General features: G+C 44.9%; 1 protein-coding gene across 1 annotated transcript in view; it reads right to left on the bottom strand.

Annotated features, from left to right (window-relative positions):
• The window catches only part of hk2 (hexokinase 2), a 49,620-nt gene that overhangs the window by 16,641 nt on the left and 11,537 nt on the right, over nt 1-21,442 (bottom strand). The window contains exons 4-11 of the mRNA XM_030104806.1: nt 20,741-20,860; nt 19,784-19,879; nt 17,296-17,395; nt 14,046-14,229; nt 6,865-7,026; nt 3,725-3,958; nt 1,830-2,134; nt 1,595-1,743 (exon numbers count right to left, since the gene is read on the bottom strand). Coding sequence (XP_029960666.1) covers nt 1,595-1,743; nt 1,830-2,134; nt 3,725-3,958; nt 6,865-7,026; nt 14,046-14,229; nt 17,296-17,395; nt 19,784-19,879; nt 20,741-20,860 — 1,350 coding nt within the window. The remainder of the gene's footprint in view (nt 1-1,594; nt 1,744-1,829; nt 2,135-3,724; nt 3,959-6,864; nt 7,027-14,045; nt 14,230-17,295; nt 17,396-19,783; nt 19,880-20,740; nt 20,861-21,442) is intronic.

Below are 21,442 nucleotides of genomic sequence, written 5' to 3'. Positions count from 1 at the left end.
GACTCCAATCATCGAGGGGAAAAGAAACTGAAGCCTAAAGCCTCAATTAACTTGTCGCTTGGCTCAAGTTGGACTAATGAGAAGCTTTTCTTTCAAGTACTCTAAATGCAGAACTGTAACACTCCTGGGTCTCCGGCAACTGAAATATGGACAAAGTGTATTTTTTCAAAAAAAATCTATTGGCTTATGCGTGGTATTTGATTTCTCTCAGGCCTGCAGGCGTGCAAGTGGCTGCTAGTGGAGTTCTACAGGGAGAGACCTGACAGAGACCAGTGTGAAGATGTAGAGGAGTGCGACTGCTGCATGTTCAAACCACACAAGGTGGATAGGACACCGGCTACATATCTCAGTAACTAGAGGAAAAAAAAGCTTAAACTTTCAAAAATAACTACTTAGAACCAAATTTAGTTTGAAAAAAAGTTGAGTAAATCCAAAATACTTCATCATGTTTATTATGATACTGATCGACTGTTCTGGGAACTCAACACACGTTTGACAGAGACAGTGTGATCGATCAGTCAGCTGTACTGTTTAAAAACGTACAGTGTTGGTTCAAACAGAAGGAAACCCTGATTATAAAAGGACTTGTTTTATGAGCCCTCCCCCGTTACTATGAAGAACTCAGCAACTGGAACCGAATACTAAACCGCCAAATATAACATGACCCCCACTCTGCAGACCTTTATCCAGGAAACAAAGCCCACACCGCTCAGGCCAACGCTGAAATTGAAATCCTTGAAATACAAATCAAAGTTCAAGGTATTGCTGTGTTAGACTTGAATAATCTATGGATCCAGGTACAAAAACAATTTATCCAGTTCAAGGTCACACGGGCTCCCAAGGCTAAAACTACGAGAAGCTTAGCATCACAAGGTGAACACACAAACACACAGCTAGCTTACAGCACGGCCATGCTGCCGGGCTGAATCTGTAAAACAAGCTTGTGACAGATATGGAGAACTTGCTCTGACAATTCACTGTATTTTGCACCAGAACGTTTAAATCAAATTGGCTTTTAGTTGAAACTGCAGTCTTTTTCGGTCATAATCGTTTCGTGAAGTATCAACAGTTTCAGCGCGTACATTCTGCACCATAATAAAACATTGAAGTTTAAATTTAAAGGTTATTAAGGCACTATTTTACCAGTCTGGCCCGCTCCACTGTGTGTGACACCCCTGATTTTACAGATTCAAACTGATGTTAAATGCATTTAACTCTACGGTAGAGTGATGCATGAGATGAAACGGAACTCTTCTGACATGGAACCAAAACAGTGAGACATTTGCTTCAGCATCATTATCGACTCAACAGGGCAGTCATTAATTTACCAGACAGCTGAAGGTAAGAACGCTTAACTTTGATCCTCGACACGGTTTTTATCGTGTCGCTCAGAGAGCAGACATGTAACGAGAGCACTTCTACCACCGGGGATTATGAGAATTACAGCGACTAATTTAATGTGAAGGAGTGAATGGAATGAAATGTGGCTGGTGGGTCTCCCTCCTTTCATCACTGAAGGTCCAGTGGGGACACAGATTTTTGGGTTTGGTGGCAGCGGGGGGCGCTGTCGGGTGGTCTGTCAGTGATGCATCACCTCTTCTCCGGTGCCCTGCATGGTCTCCTGTGGGATGTTGTAGATCTTATGATTCATGTCTACAGAGCGCTTCTTTCCGCTCCGCACTCGGACGAGCAGCACCCGGAAGCTGGAGCCGCCCAGGTCCAAAGCCAGGAAGTCTCCGTGCTCTGAACAAAAACAAGCGAGGAGGGAAAAAAAAAATCATGAAAGTCTCTACGAACACGTGTGAGGAGTGAGGCCACCCGTGACCTACCTGTTCCGTCAGCTACGGATCTGACGTAGGTGGGCAGCATCTTCACGCTGGTCAGATCGTGCGACTGCCTCGAAAGCCCTCGCAGCATCTCCTCGCCCATTCTCCGCTTCACCTCCAGCAGCTGCTCGCGGCTCAGGCGCAGCGTGTCCAGGATCCGCTGGCGCTCGGCCTGCTGGGCCGCCACGCGGAAAGCCACCGCCGTCACCATGGCGGCGCCTTTCGAGCTGCCGTCCTGCGACAGCAGGAAGCGCACGTCGCAGTCGGGCACCAGGCGTCGCAGCATTTTGTTGAGCCTCCTGGAAAACCTGGCGGAGGAGAAGCGGCGAGTTGAAACTTCTCTCCAGCAGGTGTGTGGAGTTCCTGCTAACAGATCAATGTAGAGATCTAAAACTGATTCACAGCAGCTAAAAGTGGTGGCGACGTTTCAGACCGCCTCCATTTTAAAAAACATTTGAATCCGAGGTGTAAATTGGCTCGGCGTTTAGCGGAGACGCTCCTGTGACCGAGGTGAGAGGCAGTTCAGCAGCTGTGTTCCCTTGATTTAGATCTCCAGACTTCATCACAGGATGCACTCGCCGCCGCACGCCTTCTGGGATCCGTCGCTCTTGTTTTTCTCCCCTCAGAAAATCTCCCATGTTGCACTTTTGTCAACTTCAGATTTATTGTGCTCCGATGCTTCCGTGTGTTCAATGACTTATTTCATCCAACAGGTCCAACTCCACAGAATCACATTTTATTTTCAGTCACTCCATTCAAACAAAGGCAAGCAGAAACCAGCCCTGTTCCATTACACTGAATATTATTTTTTAACAAATCTATGAAAAACTGTAAAATCTATTGACATCGGAGAGGTCTGAGAGAGTACCTTAGTAAACCACAACCTTAGAAACCACTGCTTTAGTGATAAACAAAATTGACCGAACTATCTGCCAATAAACGGCCCAGATGTGTGATTAGCAATCACTGGAAATTGATCACCACCCCAGTATTGAACCCTGCTCAGCATGCAGCGTGTTTTCTGTCCCAGCACACGGGGAAAGCTATTTACTTCACAGACTATTGATTTTTTTTTTTTAATTGGCGTTCCCTTTTTTCAACTGGATCTTTTTAAAAGAGCTTTGCTGCACAGACATCTCTAGTGTCTGTGATCATCTCTGGTTTCTCAAACACATTTCCAACATTGTTCCGTGGTAATAGGATGTTTTCTGAGAGAGACGTTCTCGATGCAGGACAGGATGTTTTGACACCTCTGAACACTCGACAGCATCTTTCCAGATGTGGAAGCGGCTCACACCACAGCCACTAATTAAAGATCACACCATCAGAGATGCTAACTTCTGATGGGGAAATGGGTGCTGTTGTGACAAACAGAACTCTTCAATGCGTGTGTGTGTGTGTGTGCGCTCCCTGCCTGTCTGCGTAATCAGCCGTACGGACAGCGAGGGGAAATGTTTCCACTCCGAACGCCATTCTGGGTTCAAACCTGCTCTCCAGGAGCAACTTGACTGCTGCCGCTTGTCTCGTCAGGGGGAAACTGTTGCACCTCTTTTTGTTTAATTGGGCTCGGAGCAGAGCTGGTCGAGAGCGAATCCAGCAGCTACTCGCGGGAGTGAGAGTCTTAGAATCTGGGCGAACATGCAGATGGCTGGCGCTTGGTGTTTCAGGTGTTTGATGTGACTTGTTTGAGTGTAGTCACGTACACCAGCACACACACACACACACACGCGCATGTTTGTGTGCATGAGTATGAGTGTGGGCGTCGGTGTGAACAGGACAAGGTGGAGTTTTGTTCTAAAAGAAACACGACCTTAAGTGACCTGTGTTGTGACCTGCCGCGGAATTTAAAACCACAGAGTGGGTCGAGTGTCGAGCGTGCGTCGGTAACGTTCACTTACTCTGCGTGATTCTTGTAAACGGAGCCGTCCACTCCGATCGTGGTACGCAACTTCTCGGCCGCCTTGTTGTCCCGGATCTGGCGAAGCAGCGACGCCAGCGTGGCGGCGCACAGGTGAGCCGCCCGGGCGGAGACGATCTGACACACCCTGCGGGTGGCGGCGCAGTCCTCGGCGGACGGGTCCAGGCCCAGGCCGCGCAGCGCCTTCTCGGCACTGGCCAGACCTTCGTCCTCCCTGTAAACGTCGGACAGAAATCCAAAAATGACTCTCAGGTGTTAGAAGTCATATTCATACAACAGGCGGGGAGTTCAGCAAATACACACTCAGCACCTCTTTGACCAGGAGAGCTTGACTGACCAATCAGGAGTACAGCTTAGAAAATTACAGCATTATGAGCCCGTCACGCTGAAGCCCTCACAAGAAATCAGCAACTGGAACTGAATAGCAAACCACCGAGTATAGAAGGAACCCCACTTTTGGAGACCTATTTTCAGGGGAGGGAAAAAAAAACACCATATTCAGGCCAACACTGGAACTGAAACCCTTGAAACATACAGTCTATCAGAGTTCAAAGCATTGCTCTGTTACACTTGAACAACCTATAGATCCAGCTGTAAAAAACAATTTATCCAACTCAAGATCACACAGGCTCCTGAGCCTGAACCGTGACAGGCAAAGACGAACACACACAAACACACACACTCAAGGAGTGACAACCCTGCAACAACAAACAACCCTTTTTAATAATGTAAAAACTACAAGGAATATTCCAGACTATTTGACTGTTTTTAACCATCTGAAGACTTGTACTCTAAGTAGGTGTAGATCTGATGTATAAAACATGGTTCAAATGGAAGTCATGCCCCTCAAAACTGGTCCCTATGCCAAACATGAGGCCCGTGGACCAAAATTGGTCCATAAAATTGGTTTAAATGTGTTTTTTGAGGGATGAATGTCATAAGTAGGAAATAAAAAGTTTCCCAGCATCAGTGTTGGTAATAACGGCGTTAGATTATAACGGCGTTATTTTTTTCAGTAACGAATAATCAAATGAATTACTTTTCCCATCGTTGCAACGCCGTTACCGTTACTGACAATATGAAGTTGCGAGTTACTACAATTAGATTGAATGAAGCGCGAGTGTCTGCTTCTGCCGCACACATCAGCTGCAGGAGAGAGCGGGGGGATGAAGACGCAATGATTATTGTCCGGTGATCATGTCCTGCTCACGTGTCTTACTCGCTGCACGGTAAATAAATACAACAGGACAGAGACAATGCCGTCGAGCCCAGGACGTTCAAAGGAAGCGTTCTGAAACTGGAAGTCTTGATCCATGTCTGTCTTGAGCAACTCCAACCTTATGAAGCTCCTCACATCAAGACATGCTAGCATGACGCTGCTGCTGCTGCTAACCCCATGCTAACCCGACCCCGAGCCCAAATGCAGCCAGGAGGGAGACGAGCCGCTCTGTTAAAACAAGCAACGCTCGATTTTTCGGGTCAGCGGGCGACCAAAGCTGAGCTGGACACACCGACTGCAGGTCCACTGGCACACAGTAGGCCTAATGTACAGTTACAGAGATTTGCACTACTTAAAGGCCAGAAGTTTACATTTGTGTTTTCTTAACAGGCTGCAGTTTAGTTACAATAAATACCAAATGTTCTAACATACTGTATAAAGTGTTTTTATTCTTCAATCAGTTGATATAAACATCTTTGATGTTATAGATGTTATAGAATGTGGTAATGTGCAGAACATGAAAAAAAACCTCAGTTACGTCAGTTACTTTGCTGAGTAACTCATTACTCTTACAATGAGGTAACTGAGTTACCAATTCAATTACTTTTTGGGAGAGGCAATTTGTAATTCTAACCAATTACTTTTTAAAAGTAACTTACCCAAACACTGCCCAACATGCACAAAGATGTGATGAACACAGATATTTTGGGAGATTTTATTTTTGAATGTTTTGACTATTTTCTTTTCGCTCATCTTGTCTAAGAAAAATAAGTTTTAATAGTAATTTTACAGAAGGCAAAGGAAACACCTGAGGAACTAACACATCTGAGTATAAATAATATATTCATGGATAATTACACTAGAAAGTAGCATATGCCTTTACATTTGAACCATTTAAAGTTACTTAGCATGTCCCAACTTCACCCGAGACTGCCAGCGGGCGTCACGCAGCTCACATTTTTCTCTCCTACATACATTTTTTGGGTTGTTTATCCAGTTCTGCTATTCTCTTAAGATCAGACTGATATTTGTGAAAACAGAGGAGAGGGAAGGGGGGTGTTTTCTAACAAGGCATAATCCAAGACTAACGTCAACGTCAGATTATTTTCTTTCAGAACGTGATTTCAGAAGCAGCAGTCTCGGGGTGAAACATGCAGATGTAAGGACACTAATCCACCAAATCTATGCAGCGATCCGGCCGCCTGCCTTGTACTCAAACCACACAGACATCCAGCGCGGCTCTCGCCCTTGCACAGTAACAAGACAACACAAAGGAAGCAAACAAAGTATGTCTCAACGCACAGAAAAAAATAACCAGCATGAAAGCACTGTGACTCACAGATCTGCACTGCATGGGTGAATGGCTAAAGGCTTAACAACTTCACGTTGTCGCAGACGCTGGGAGGACAACTTCGAAACATCTGAGCATCCAGAAAATAAATCAAATGCATTTGTTCATTAGTATTAGAACATTACAGCTTCATTAAAAAAAAAAAAAATCAATAAAATCAAAGACTCTTCTGTGGCGTCAGTCACGGAGATGATCGGGAAAAATAAACTCAAAGAAAATCAGAGCATGACTTCTTTGATTGCAGGCTGCGAGTAAAGGCTTTCCAGACTTTTTGCAGAAAAAGCTTTTTACTATATACATCACAGGATCCGTGGCGTCTCTGCAGCCCAACAGGAACACAAAGACGAGCCAAAAACCCACTGCTCTGCAGAAGTCAGTGTCACTTTTTAGATCTGAATGCTTGCGTTTCACACAACAGGTGGGATATGACAGCTTGAAATTAGCGAGAACAGGCCAGTACAAAAGGACAAGAACTGTCCAAGGACAAAATCATTCCATTAAACTGAAAATATGCAAAACACTATGGACACAGACACACAAAAGAACTGACTTGTCATTGTCGATGGAGTAGATGTAGCTGGTGTTGAAGCGTCCGGTGGTGAGCAGCGCCGACGTGACCTTTCCCTGGAACAGCAGCCGCTCTCTGGTCATTTTCACCAAAATGAGACGCACCAGTTCACCCATGTACATCCCGCTGATCATCTTCTCAAATCTGCAGGAAAAAATAAATAAATGAATAAAAGAAAAATCACAGCATCCATCCATCCACCACTGCATGGCGATGGCATCCCAGTACCTTCGTCCAGCTCATATGGGGGAATTCTGAGCCATTCTCACACAAAGTGAAGGATATACACAATGTACTGGCTCGCCTGTCTCCACAGGAACTTGACTGACCCAGATTTAGCCTGATATGGGTTCAGCCTTTGCAGGTAGAAAAGCTTCAACTCTCCTAGGTTGGCTTTCAACACAGTTTAGGAGTGTGTATTTATGGTAATACTGGACCATTACTGAGATGACACACCGATGCAGGAGGCCTGGCTCACAGGCTGAGTTGCTGTTGTTCCCAATCGCTCCCACCTTGTTAAAGTACTGCTAACAGTGGAGAGTGGACGGCAGTGCGCCTATCGCACAGAAGGCCTGATATGACTGTAGCATGCTGGGATTCAAGGGTCTCCTGCGAGCAACACATTCTTTCACTAATGTCGAGGGGCTGGATTTTACACACCTGTGGCGGTGGAAGTCGCAGGAACACATGAACGCACCGATACGGAGGGCTGAGCAAATACTTCTGGCAATGCAGCGTTTATGTATATAATCTTTTCAGCAGCTCCTTGGTCACGCTCAGACCCATTTCCAGGTTAAGCATGTCTAGGGAAGCAACCGGAGGGGATTGAAACGATACACAATGGCTCTCGTCACAGTGGAGAATTTCTACCAGATGGTTGAGCCCATCACTCCATCAGAGGAAACTAATTTCTGACGTCTGTCATATTTTTCATGTCCAGCGATGATCAGTGAGCAGACAGCTTCGCCTTACAGGTTGGCTCTTTCTTCACCTCAGCAGTCTGCCTCCTCAAGCTGGCAGTTAATCCCATAATCCCTCCCAAAGAGCACTTGTGAATAAGACCTTAAGATATGAGCTCTGCCACCCAAGAAAGGTTTCCCCCTCCACTTGAAGAGGGCACGTCATTCGTTCCAGTGAACCATGAACTCCAGCTGCTCCTTGAGCATGTTGCTTTGCACTCACATGATTTGAAAATGGCAAAGATGTCACCTTCTCCCGTTACCATCGCACATTCACTTTTATGACCTTTCTCCTTTCCCACGGGGAATAAGAAGGAAAACAGGGTCCAGGGAGCGACCGCGGTTCAATCAGAAGCTGCCAGGTTTGATGCCCGATCTGTCCATATGTCAGAGTGTCCTTGAACCCCAAAGTGGTCCCAATGGATGGACTGAGGACCTTGCATGGGTATGCGAGTGTGTGCATGAATGGTGAATGTGACTGACATGCACCTCGGAGGCTACTACACAGTGTAGAAACACTTCATAAGTGAACTAGATTTACATGCTAGAAACTCTCATCTCAGAATGTTACAATAAATTAATTCAAAGTACAGTTTATACATGCAAGGCTTGACAAGATAAAGCATTCAACCTGATGGCAACAAGAAGACAGTGGGACACTCTGCGGCTCAGGGTCCCTCCAATTACTTTTCTTCAAGGGCCAAATCAGATGAAGTGTGCCAAGCCAAGGGCCAAAACATGCCAAGGAGGTTACTGCTGTGATTATTAGTAGCAGCAGTAGTAGCTGGGGTAATAAATTAGGCATGAAACTTTCAAACCTCGAGGCTCGCGTGAGAAAAGAAATTGCACTGTAAACAAAAATCAGCCAAAAATCAGACGTTTAATCACCTAAATGCCCATTCAAAACACTCACACTCCAACAACACGCTGAAATGTATATTTTATTATCCCTCCAAGCTCAAACAACAGCGCGAACCAGACAGCAGAAAGAGAGCATTCTGAGACAGAGATCACTGTCTGATTTTCAAGGCCTGACACATCATTGAACACCATTGTATTATATCGTTCAGTTATCACAATTATACAGCACATTTAGACTAGACAGCGCATACACAACAACAAAGGCAACTATTTCATTATGTATACACAGAAAGACAGTTGTGTCACTTTAGAAATATGTATAAGATGCAAAATGTGAATATTAGATCATATCAGGATATAAATATCAAATAATATTAACTTCTTAGTGTTATTTTTGCTTTATGTCCCAAAATAAATGCAAGCTCATTCACAATCAGTGTGAAAAATCAGGTCTGTACTGAGGCTCTAGTCAAGGTGAGCACAGGGCGGTCTGCCTCTCTCCTGGTTTTTGATGGAGTTCATTGTGGAGGAGGAGGATGACTCATGTGTGTAGTGGAGGGGAACATTGTGAGTGGGAGCATTACAATAGCTCGGGTTTTTTTTTTTTTTTAATCGAGCTTGGAGAACCATGTCCATCCTAATGTCACTCACACCAGCATCCCTGTGTCGTGCTTTGACCATCTCCAAGACAGCTCCATCTGAAAAGCCTCCTCATCGGCAGAAGGCCATGGTGTTTGTAGTTGCAGGTTAAGGCCATTGAGATGAGAAACGACGTCCGGTTCCAGGATACCAAGCAGCGGTGACGCTCTCTTGTGCAGACGACGTTGACACAGAGGATCTGTATGATATCGCCATATTTGCGCTGATCAGACTTTGAACAATAGCTGGCATTGAAACCGGCAGAATGCACAGTGCTGGCGTGCCGCTTTAGATGATCTGTTATGTAAACCGCTACAGTTTCCATGCATTTCAGGCCAGCCGGCTCGGCTTCGACATGATCTGGCAAAGTAAAAGAAATCCAGTCAGATCTGTGCCCATCCTCACCTCGAGCACACCAAGACGAGGCTCCACTGTGAGGAGATAAAGCCTTCAAAACTTCATCACAGAGACTGTAAAGCAGCTTTATCACAGTGTAAATGAGGTGTGATTATACAGGCACCTTGCGCGTGGCTTACGGTACATTTTAACCCTGTAAACTTCTTTCTAACTCATCTGAAGGTCACTTCTACCGCCGAGCATGCGATGATAATCCAACAGTAATAATGAAAAGACATCGAAACCACTTTCTAGTTAGTCAAGCACTTGAAGTTAAAAGCAACCGCAGCACTGCGGATCAATAATCGCACATAATGTTGAACCTTTCACCAGCAGCTTCACATCAGAATCCATATCAGTCACACTCACACAAACACCTTACACAAGCATCTCAGGGGCCACGCGCACAAGCGGGATGTAAAAAAAAAAAAAAAAAAAAAAAAGCTCATTGTAGGCATCAAAAGGAGAGATTTCAAATAACGCAACACAACATGAATGAGTTATTTATTAAAACTGTTGCCTTTGTGTCGTCTCTTTAGTTTTGCATATTAAAAGTATGAATGGAATCAATTTGGAATCAATTGCAAAATGTGGAGGAACTGAAAGGGTTGGCCATCTTTGCGACCGCACTGAGACGTGTGTCACGTGAATGAGTCACTCATTTCTTTGTGAGAATGAATCACTCGAGGCCCGTGTGAATGAGACACTCCTAATTATGCGACTGCGCTCCTCACATTAGTCAATTTCACTCCTCTCGGCTGCACATCTGTAATCCGTTTCATTATCCCGGCTGGAGCTGGAACTGGCAACAATCGTGTATCTTTGTTCTCTTTTCCACCGTCCTGACCTCTCCTGCAGCCAATTCTGTGTCCACTATACATTTCATTTGTCTTTCCCCTTTAATTCTTTTTTTATTTCAGATATTCAGCCCCCCCCCCAAAAAAAAAAAAAAATATGATCCAGGCTTCAAGCAAGACACAATGTTCAAAAAAACAAAAATGCTCTTAAATCTTTATCTTTTATATCTGACATACATGTTTTTCATTGCAGGATAGTTCTTTTTGTTATTTTTAGGTTATTTTTAGGTTCATTACCTATGCTAAATAACATATCATGACCACTTATCATGTTTGAGGTGCATACAGTGTGAAGACCAGACCAGATCTGCTGTGGTGAGCCCTGTGAAAGACGAATACACAGACAGACACAACTGGTCCATTTTATCGACAGCATGGAATAAGCACTTTTGTTGTGAACGGAGCTGCTCATTTATATCTCTTCTACCATCAATCCACTGATTATAATGAGGTAGGACAGTGTGTAGACAGCACGAGACACAAGTTGCAACTTGCAAGTTGTTAATTGCTAATTTAGACACATTTATTAATTCCACACAACACATTTACGCTTAGATAATCTGTCAAGACTTCATCTCTCCTTCCTCAAATGATCCCATTAAAACATCTGAGAACGCTGCTTACGTCAGTCTAGAGTTTCTGAAAGTAAAATGGGAGGCAGAGGTTCCGACACTGCGTGCAGCGGCTCTTTGTGTGCCGTACTGAAGGTTCAAGTAGTTTTTTTTCCATCAGACTTCCTCCATTAATGCATCAATACAGTGGGAGAAAGGAGGATGTGTCGCTGCAGCAAAGAGGCGCCAAACAAGTGTTTTTACAAGAAATTCTATTAATGGCTGTCTGCGGCTCAGGCTGCTGGTTCGATTTTCCCCCCGTCTATATGCCGAAGTGTCCTTGGGCAAGACAATGAACCCTGAACTGCTCCCAGTTGAGGGTCGCTCGCATTGCGCCACCTCCACTTGTGTGTAAATGGGTGAATGTGATAAGCAGTGTAAAGCAGCTTGGGCTCTGTTAATGCAGTGTGAAAAGCTAAAGGATTACGATTGCAACATCACATCTATAGTCCATTTAGTGGGAACCACCATTTCCTTTTATATTCAATTTTTCTTTATTAGTTTAAAGGTGCATTAAGGAGTTTGCACATTTTATGTGAAACAGCGCCCCCTGCAGACCTTGGGCGTAATGCAGCTTAGTGAAACACTCGTGCCTGTGGCTTGCGTGCACGGAAGAGGGGAACTCCTTCCTCGCTCTTTTAGTAGCGCTCCAGTAAAATGTAAGTTTATTTTACCTGGTGGAGTCTGTGTGGAGCTGTGGCAGTGCTAGAAGCCAGTCTGTTCTTACTTTCTGGAAGATCCTGCTCAGTTGTTGCTCACTAAGCATCTGGCGGAGTAATGGCGGACAAAACGAAGCTTTAGGAAATCAGGCCAGCAGGAGCGTGCATTACGTCATTCCTTTCAAATTCTCCCCAAAAAAATTCTGGTGCCGGACCGGCACTGCAGCTTTCAAGCGCCAATTCAGCGCTGTTAGAGGTACTTGTAATGAATATGTCAGGGCACATTGTACACGTCATTAAAAATGTGGAACATATTTATGGTGGAAAATAAGTATTTTTAAAGTTGAAAAACTCCTTAATGCACCTTTAATGCAGGGGCGTCAAAGCTGGCCAAGTTGGTAAAATGATGGCATTAAACCTACACAGCTTCACACAAGTTGTTTTTTTTTTAAATAAAAAGCCCATTTCTCCAAATCGGAACAATCTGTACCAAAAATTACTGCAATCAAAGCATAATGCCAATTTCACTGATAAAATCCAAAATACACTCATTTGTAACTGCTGCATTTTGTAGCCTCTCGCATGCATGTTTTCACCACCTCCCCCTGACTGCATGGCTTTAAAGCTAGTTCATAGCAGCACTGTCGATATTTCAGCTCGGGTCTCAGGGTTGTGTTGTGGCCACTACAAATTTGGCTAAAAAAAAATCAAAATGAAACTCAATGCTTCATTTGAATTTTGTTCACAATATGCTTGGTGGTTCGATAGATCGGTCCTAATTGAGGCCCAGTTTTGTTTGACACCTCTGGTTTAGCGAAAAGGCGTAATAGTAGTTAAGTGTTGAGCAATCCCACCTCACCGTGCGAACGTCATGGGTGTGAGTCCAGCTGGGATCCTGAGGTCGAAAAACGCGTTTGAGATTAACCGCTGACCCTAAAACTGCCAGCCAGTGCAAATGTGAGTGTGTCCGTCCCTTTTCGTTTACCCAGTGACGGACTAGCACTCTGTCCATGCTAGACTGTCCTTAGCTGAGATCGTCCTTTTCTTTCCTGGTCTTCACCTTTAAACCAACAAAAACTCTCACTGCTAATTCACGTGTCTAACAGTTCTCATCTGTTTAAAAAAAAAAAAAAAAAAGGTTAATACGGCTCAGTAACTTCCTCACATCCACTAAACTCCTGCTGAATAGCTACTAGAAAACAGCAAAAAGCCGGAGCGTCAGTGAAATTCTGTCTTCGTGCTGATTCAAGTGGACCTTGATTTTCATTTTGTAAGACTTTCTGGAGCCTGAACTGTGGAGGAAGCATGAGAAGCATCAAATCTGAAGCTAATTCTCTGTGAGGTCATCTGAATGCAGAATGCACACACATATGTACACACACTCTCTCTCTCTCTCTCTAAGAGAGAACAGACGGCGTTCCAACAGCCTGGCACTGACGAGTCATGTCTCTGAACATATCGGCTGAACGTACAGGGGTGTGTTACCAGCAAAGGAAGCTATCTGGACTCACGAGGCCCTTCAGATTCCAATGACAAAGATACATGTTTACAGGTATTTCACCGATTGAAAATATAAGGTCAATCTTTGCATTTCCATCCAAACCCATTGCCCCTTCTGTGTGAGAAACGCTGCGTGTAGCAAATAGGCGATCATGCATTTACTTTGCTCGCAGGGTGCCAGTCTGGCAACCGCTTCCTCAGCGCGCGGCCGACATAAGCCGATCCATAAGCTGCAAATGACAATTATTGAGGGGTGCTGGAGGCTTTAGTTCAAAAAGCTCCATAAGCGGCACACATGAAACACTTCGACGTAGTCTCATGCAGCTTTCAGACTCTTCCGCCCCTGGCTGAACCCCACTGACACCCCGAGGAGAAAACAAGGCCTATTTTCACGATCTGCATTCATGCGATCGCGGGATGGTTTGATCACGTGGTTCTGGTTGAACCGGTTGAAAAATGGTTGCATTGTTGTGGCATTGTATATAAAACATTCACACAGTTCATACTTAATAAACAGAAAAACAGCTGGAAACAAAAAACAGATGTAGGACAAACAAGCATCCACTTGAGTGCCATGAATAGAAATGAGAAACGTTTTTCAAAGCTCTCAGTGGGTGAATTAGGTGTTGGCCCCTCTGGGAAATGTTTGATGCAGAGTCAGAAGAGCTCAGAAACACTCACAGCTGCTTCCCGGGGTTCAGCGAGCCTGCGTCTATTTCCCGGTCGATGTCGGTGCGCAGGTCCTCCAGGGCGCCGTCGTCTCCGAAGGCACCCCACTCGGTGTTAACGCACATCCGGCCCTCGTCGCCGTCCAGCAGCTCCAGGTTCCTCATGTGCTCCATGTAGCAGGCGTTCGTCCCCGTCCCTTCAGGGAAGAGGCGTTAGCGCAAAGAAATCGCTTCCACTGAATGAATGCGCTGTCTCACACAGCACACGTCATTTACATCCGTCTCCACCGACTGTCCTGTCTTTGGAGTTCATATACTCACAATGTCAAAGTAGAACAGTACAGAATGAAATGTCTGATTTATCAAAATAAAACGGATTGTTTCAGAGTTCTTTAAAGATTTATTCATAATCCAAACGTTCTCCCTTTCTTCCAGAGGACACGAACCTGTTGGTACCGACATAAGGCGGTGTGTTTTTTTGCTTGCAAGATTCAGAAGGCTGACATCGTCAGAGATAACAAGGTGACACCCCCCATAGACACAGCGGCTTGGAATTCTTACAACTGGTGCAGTTTTAGCACTTTACTGGTGGTACTGTGTGTTATTTCACACTGTTTCAGTGCAGTGGCACTACAGTCCGGCCATGCTGAACTCCTCCAGGTCAATACAGGAGTATATCACACCGTCCCCGGAGTATTTTATCTCTCCGGAGATCACCTGATCATCGCCCTGGACCCACGCAGGAGGCCGGAGGAGACGCTGTGACTGAAGACAGAAGAGAGGAAAGAGGGCGGGTGTGTGGGCGAGGCCAAAGGCTGACCCTTTTAAGCCTCCGCTTCAACCGTCTTTCTCTCAAACGCCCAGTCGATTCGCAAAGACATGGATGAAATGCAGCTGCTGATGAGCACGCAGAGCGCTCCTCACACCTGCTGCTGCACGATCTTTTCTGAGACCTGGCCGGACGGCACCACTCCGGCTGAGCGAGCTTTCATTGCAGCTGGGGACTTAAGAGCACTTCTTCACAAATTCCACCGAAATGTCAAGTGTGCTCCTGGAGGAGCTCAGACTCTGGATCAGGGGCGTACCAATACAACAGACACACAAAAGGTCCGGAGGAATAAGCTGCAACTATCCTAAACTACGTCAACGTCCATGTGGAGAATGTTCGATCAGGGAAACGGGTTCGTGTGTCACTGAGTCAAATTCGTTGACAGCACAGCCAGGACTGCAGAAGGCCGGTGACGGTGAACTTCTGTGCCATAAGTCGTGTCCTCACTGAAGGACTTTTAGTGTGGCTTTCCAGCTTCACTGAGGCTGATGAGGACGTAAACCAGCAGGAAAGACCGCACATGTGATCAGCACCACCCGGCGCATCACCTGTTCCACCTCGTGCCTTCAGATCCATGAGAGCCCGAACCACCTGACCCTCCGGCAGTGAGGCTGCTAAACTGTTACCCCCCATCATCTTTCATTTGTGCCCGCGCTGAATTATTATAAAGTGTGGTAATTTTACACAGTGGGGGTTTATGGGACTGGGAGAAGGGTCTCGCACTAATTTTGCACTAATATGTAATTCCTAAGCAGTGCATGTAGAAAGAGTCCAACAAATTTCGCTGTTATATCTATTATGACAATGGCAAAGCTTGAATTGAATCAAACAGATGCTGCCTTATTTGCTCAGATAAAAGCCCCAACTAACAAGTGAATCTCTTTTTCAAAGTGGCAAATAAATGTTCAGTTTTACCAGATGTCAAAGCTGCGATGGCTGCAAAACAATCAGATAACCTTGCGTGTTCAGAGTGACATGAATGGTGGGACTGGCAGGAAAGTAAAAGAAAATCGGAGCCATTTCAAATCAACTTTGAACAAAAGCATCTGCAAAGCACAAAAGGATCCCAGTCCTTTCGAACATGACCTTGCAAATTTGTTTAATCTCTGTGCTTAATTAAATGATGGTATGACGGGTCACCAAAGTTTTTCGCAGCATCAACTGTGTGGAGAATCGATACAAACACATGAAGAGACCATCAAACATGGCTTCATTTTATTAAATCAACGGGACACTGCTCACTGTTTGAGAGGGACACCATAGAGTCTGAGCCACTCTTCAGTTCAAATAGCTCAAATTAATAAAAAACAAACAAACAAAAAAGGGCGAGTACAGACTGGCATCTGTGGCCTTTCTGGAAAGCATTTCTAATCTATCAAATATCCTCTGCTTTTCCTCCCACACAAATGTGTAATTCATCTGGTTAGCTGGTGACTTTATGTTAAAAGCCATCTCTGGTCTAATTATGGTTTAAACTGAACACTGTGTGTCCAATTTCACTTCACTTACCAGCGGCTATCACGTTCTTACTCACACAGCTGTCCACAACATTTGCACACAATTTATTCAGACTTGCTGGGTCTGCCTGAGGGAGTCTGTGAAAGGTCATCCTCCAAGAAAAGAAAGGAAACCGTAAACAGTGTCCCTGAGCCAGATTTTCAATTAGGGATCAGCTCTCCCTGGGCAGCATGTGTTTTTTTTAACACACTTCTGTAACCGTGGTCAGAGATCACTTGAGAAAATGGACTTTGTAGGCTTGTTGGTAAAATAAAATAAAATGACACAGACAATCCATGACTTGAACAAGAGCTCAGCCGTTAATTCTTTTCTGTTGACGTCCTCAAAAACATAATAACAGTGTATGACGGAGGCACAAGGGATCAAACATGTGGCCTGCGAGACAAAACCAGTCCGCACGAGTTCAATCTGACTCCGAGACGACGTTCTGCAATTCTTTTTATCTGAGTCGTTTCTAATTTGTCCAATAGGGGCTGCACCGTTTACGTAAGACACTGGGAGAGATGAATGTGAGCCAAAAGATACGCGAAGAAGCCGAGAAAGTTGTGTTATTGTGAGCAAATCAGCATGAGCAACGCAGTCGTACGGTACAAAACAATGACTTCAAGTGAAAACAAAACTTTTGTTGCCTTTCGGGGTCCGTTTACATGAAAACGGCGCTCGGAGTCACCATTCTGTCCATGTGAGTGTCCATATAGGGGTGCATGCTTTCCCCTGACACCCCAGCAGCGGGGTCTTGGTTCCGACAGCTTGCCTACTACATGCATGTTAAAGGAGTCCAGTTTAACGTGACTCCAACTGATAGCCTTAATAATGCAAATATAGGTTATTTCAAATGTCATTATTTTCGTGAAGGCAAAACATTTAGAGGTTTTGTTGCCATGCCAGGTGAGCGTTGACTCAAAGTCAGACTTACCCACAATGAGGCCGATTTCACAGTGATGGTCATCAAAACCGCAGGTCATCATGGTTCCCACCGTGTCGTTGATAACGGCCAGGATGTCGACGTCAAAGTCCTGCAGTAACAATAAACAGCTGAGGGCTGCCCAAACTGCAGTGCAGTGGGAAAACGTCACCAATAAAGACAGCTAACAACACTGTGTTGGATTTATCATGGATACACCTTAAATCTGAAGCGAGTACAACAGGGAACAGCCCATCTCATCATGCAGAAGTAACCTGCACATAGATGAAGATTTAAGAAGAATTTTAATTCAAAAGCTGATATTAAAAAACAAAAAAAACTGCCCTGGAGATCAGTTTCTCTCCTCCACTGTTGGTGTATCTTGAGATATTTACTGAATAAATGCAAAACGCATTTCCATTTCAAGCCATTTTCACTGAAAGAACCATAAAAACTAACAAGCATCACGTGAAAGCTTTCCATCAGCAGACATTTGTGGAGTTCTTTTGTGTTTGTCCTCATTCCCTCCTCTGGATGAACTCAACAACAGTTCAGGCCTCACTCCTCACTCCCTTATGTAAATGATGATAAGTGTCAGACTTGTAAGGTCCCTGGATGCATGCTCGATTTGAAACATTTTCGAGCAGAGTGTACAGATCCTGGCGTCAAGTCGTGGCCGTTGATGCCTGCATGGTCCCAGAGCTTATCCTGCGACAAATGTCTACTGAAGCCCTCAGGCTCAGCAGAAATCTGAACCAATGTGCTCGTTCCTGCTGCTGTTCTATTTCTGCAGCCGAACCGGTCTGGATTCACAGACACTGTGCAAAACAGTGGTTGATCCACTAATCTGCTGTGTTAAATGCTGCTAATCACGCAGCTGACAAAACACCGCTCAGTCATAATGCCAACGTGTGGGTTTTAGAAACCCGACCCAAACAACATGTCACTCAGAGGCGCTGGCAGGAATGGCTTTACGTGCTTTTTGAATAATTCCTCGGGTTAGAATCACAGAGCAGAAGCAAGACTTCCAAAATATGGTTTTCACATTTTATGCATAAATAAAATTTAACACAAAATATTAAATGCTGAATTCACTGGATTCAGGTTCAATGAGAACTTTGCTGTCGTATTAGACAAAACTCACTTTTTTCCACTTCCTCAGTCACAATCACACCAGGCAGACATGCCTGCATGTGTTCCCAGGTTATAATGGGCTTGAAGTGTGCTGCAGAAATTGACAGTGGAGTGCAGTGTGTCGTTACTGAGGAATATGAATAATGAGTGCTCCGTTGTTGGATATGGTTTTTTTTCCCCCCCCATGGTAACCAGGTAAATATAAACTGTTTTTTTCCCTCTCAGAAGGAAATGAATGGTTTTGGTGTTATCACCCGGCATTTCTCTGGATTCCTTTCGGCTCTCTCGGAGCTGCAGGAGCTCATGGACAGATACAACAGTCTGCAGTAATGAACCACATCCATCACAGCACAATCCAATAAATAACGCTGTGAAAATTATGTTGTTGTTTTTTTAATATCATGAGCAGATTCTTGAACTTGTGACAACTGACTTCGAGGGACTGACAGTAATCTAAAGAGCAACACGCTGAATGTGATCCGCAGACGTGACTGACTGAATGAAAACGAAGCAGCAGCGGGTGATGGATGTGTTTTTATGCACGAGGCCTCAAAATGCTTTGGATGACAGTGAGGATGTTACACTCTGGATAACCGGAGCGGGAGATCTGTTCTGCGAGGGACACTGCCGACCAGGGGTGTCAAACAAACACATTCTGGCTCAGAGGCCAAACGCAGCCCAGTTTCATCTTGAGAGGGCCAGACAGGGAAAATAAAGCCATAAACTTTAAAAGTTCTCTTTTGCTGTGGTACAGAGCATATGTGATGAACGCACCTATATTTTCACAAAACCAATTACTATAGAAAATGACTATGATTTCAGTGTGAAGCCCATCTGGTGCAAATTACAGTGAAATGTCAAAAAAATCTCCCTTGTGTCGTTGCGTCTTGTGTGTTTTTATGAACTCGCCCTGACAACACGGAATGCTTTTCAGCGAAGGGGGAAGCAGTGTTTCATAGCAGCGTCACCGATATCTCAGCTCGGCTCTCAGCGTTGTGTTGCATCCGCTACTCTTAGAAAAACCTCTTCCTTTGATATTTTTTCTCCACTTGCTTGGCGGTGGGGCGGGTCAGATGTATGTTTGAACGCCACTGCTGGAGACTGTATTTAAACCTATATGTAACCAGGAAACATGCGTGTAGCTGTGTCTCATTGACAAGTGAGAAAAACTTCTGCCTAATTCAATGTGTTTTTTGTAACTTCTGTAAAAAAAATGCCTTCATAAGCAAAATATTAGGTCTGCTAAACTTTGAGGATTATCTCACACGGGACGATGACGGTAATTACAGCTGCTATCTGGTTTGAACTCGGTTGAAACGACCTTCGGCTTGTCATCCCACAGAATGGGGGCCATTTAAATATTTACCCCTCGCTTCTTGATGGACTCCCTCAGAAGGCCGACCACGTCTTTTCCCTCCACTCCACTCGATCGGAAGGCTTTGGTCCAGGAAATTAACACACTCTGCGAATGAGAGCACAGGGACAGCAACAGAAGCAAGGTCAGGACGATGTTTGGCAGGAAAAAGATCAAGTGATTCTCTAAGTGACCAGGATGTGGGAGATCGGGGCTCAAAGGGTGGCTGTTCAGGAAAATGGTCCACTGATTGTGTTATCAGACCATCAGAGAGCAGCAGACCGGCAGCGCCGACCTCCTGTCCTTCCAGTGGTTCTTTTAGTCTGCCCTGTGCTCCAAAAGGAAAACCATAGAAGAATTGTTGACACTATACACATATTATTATTGTTTCACTTTCACAAAAACAACATGAGAAAGTTAGAACAGAGAATGGGAAGAAGATGCTTTATAATCTGGATATGAACACTCATCAATGAAATCAATGCCAGATTAATCTGAACTCCGTAATGCCTTGTAGACATCGTACACCATGTTTGAAGGTCAAATGTAGGTGAAAGCTTCCAGCGTACCGCGGCCTCTTCAGCACTTTCAGTTAGAGGTCGGACTGAAAACCTGTTTGGTCGGACTCTTTGTGTCCAAATAGCGTTCGTGCCGAAGCAGGCTTCAGGTTACTCGTCCGCTAATGTTTAGAGAAACACTCGCCGCCCCCTTGAGAATCCGTCTGGAGTCAAATTACAGCCTGACCGGACCAAACCCGCCGACACCCGCCTCCTCCACCACCACCTCCTTTACCCAGTTAAACCAACCGTCCAGCCAATCCAGTTAAGCCGACGACTCGGTTACCTTGACACACCTTTGCCTCTCGGGTCCGAATTCCTGACTTATGACAGCTGATAGATTTTCAGCCTGAAAGGAGCAACAATGAGGCCACCCTGCGCCGTGATGAAGCAGAACAGAAAGACCTCTCACCTCGTCCAGCTTGGTCTGGAGACACGGGAAGGAGAAGGTGAAGCCCAGAGGGAGCTTTCTGTCTTTGATGCCCAACTTCTCCAGAAAGTCCGCCAGGCAGTCGGCGACGTGATCGAATAACTGCCGCAGACAAAACGGCAGATATGTTATTACATATGATCTGATAAGCTGCCAGTTTTAATGTCTTCACAGGGAGTGTGTATTATATATGTGTGTGTGTGTGTGTGTGTGTGTGTGTGTGTGTGTGTGTGTGTGTGTGTGTGTGTGTGTGTGTGTGTATAGATGCTGCAGATATTGACTGAAAACTTTGAACAACACTGTGAATTGACACTTCAGAAGCTTATTTGCTCAATTTTCTTTACCCTAAATCTGCGTATATGGCATACAAACTGCAGCCCGGCAGCACACTAGGCGACAAAAAGGCATATTACTGATGGATTGTTGGTAAAAACAGAACTTCACACTGCTTAAAAGACCAATTCAGAGCAGCTAAATGAGAAACGAAACGCTTCCGGTGAGTTAAGACAATTTCATTTTCTCTGTGTAAAACGGTCTAAAACACAAACATGCAGCATTTCATCTGTCACTGAAACTTTGATTTCAAAATATCGCTCATGAATTTGACTTCCACAAAGGCAGGAGACCGAAACCACTGACAAATGCTCAGCAAGGTATCAACAGTTACACAGAGATCTGACAGGA

This window comes from Salarias fasciatus, chromosome 12 (genome assembly GCF_902148845.1).
Source record: "Salarias fasciatus chromosome 12, fSalaFa1.1, whole genome shotgun sequence".
NCBI lineage: Eukaryota > Metazoa > Chordata > Actinopteri > Blenniiformes > Blenniidae > Salarias > Salarias fasciatus.
The sequence above is the reverse complement of the archived record's forward strand: the minus strand, read 5'-3'. Positions and strand labels throughout refer to the sequence as shown.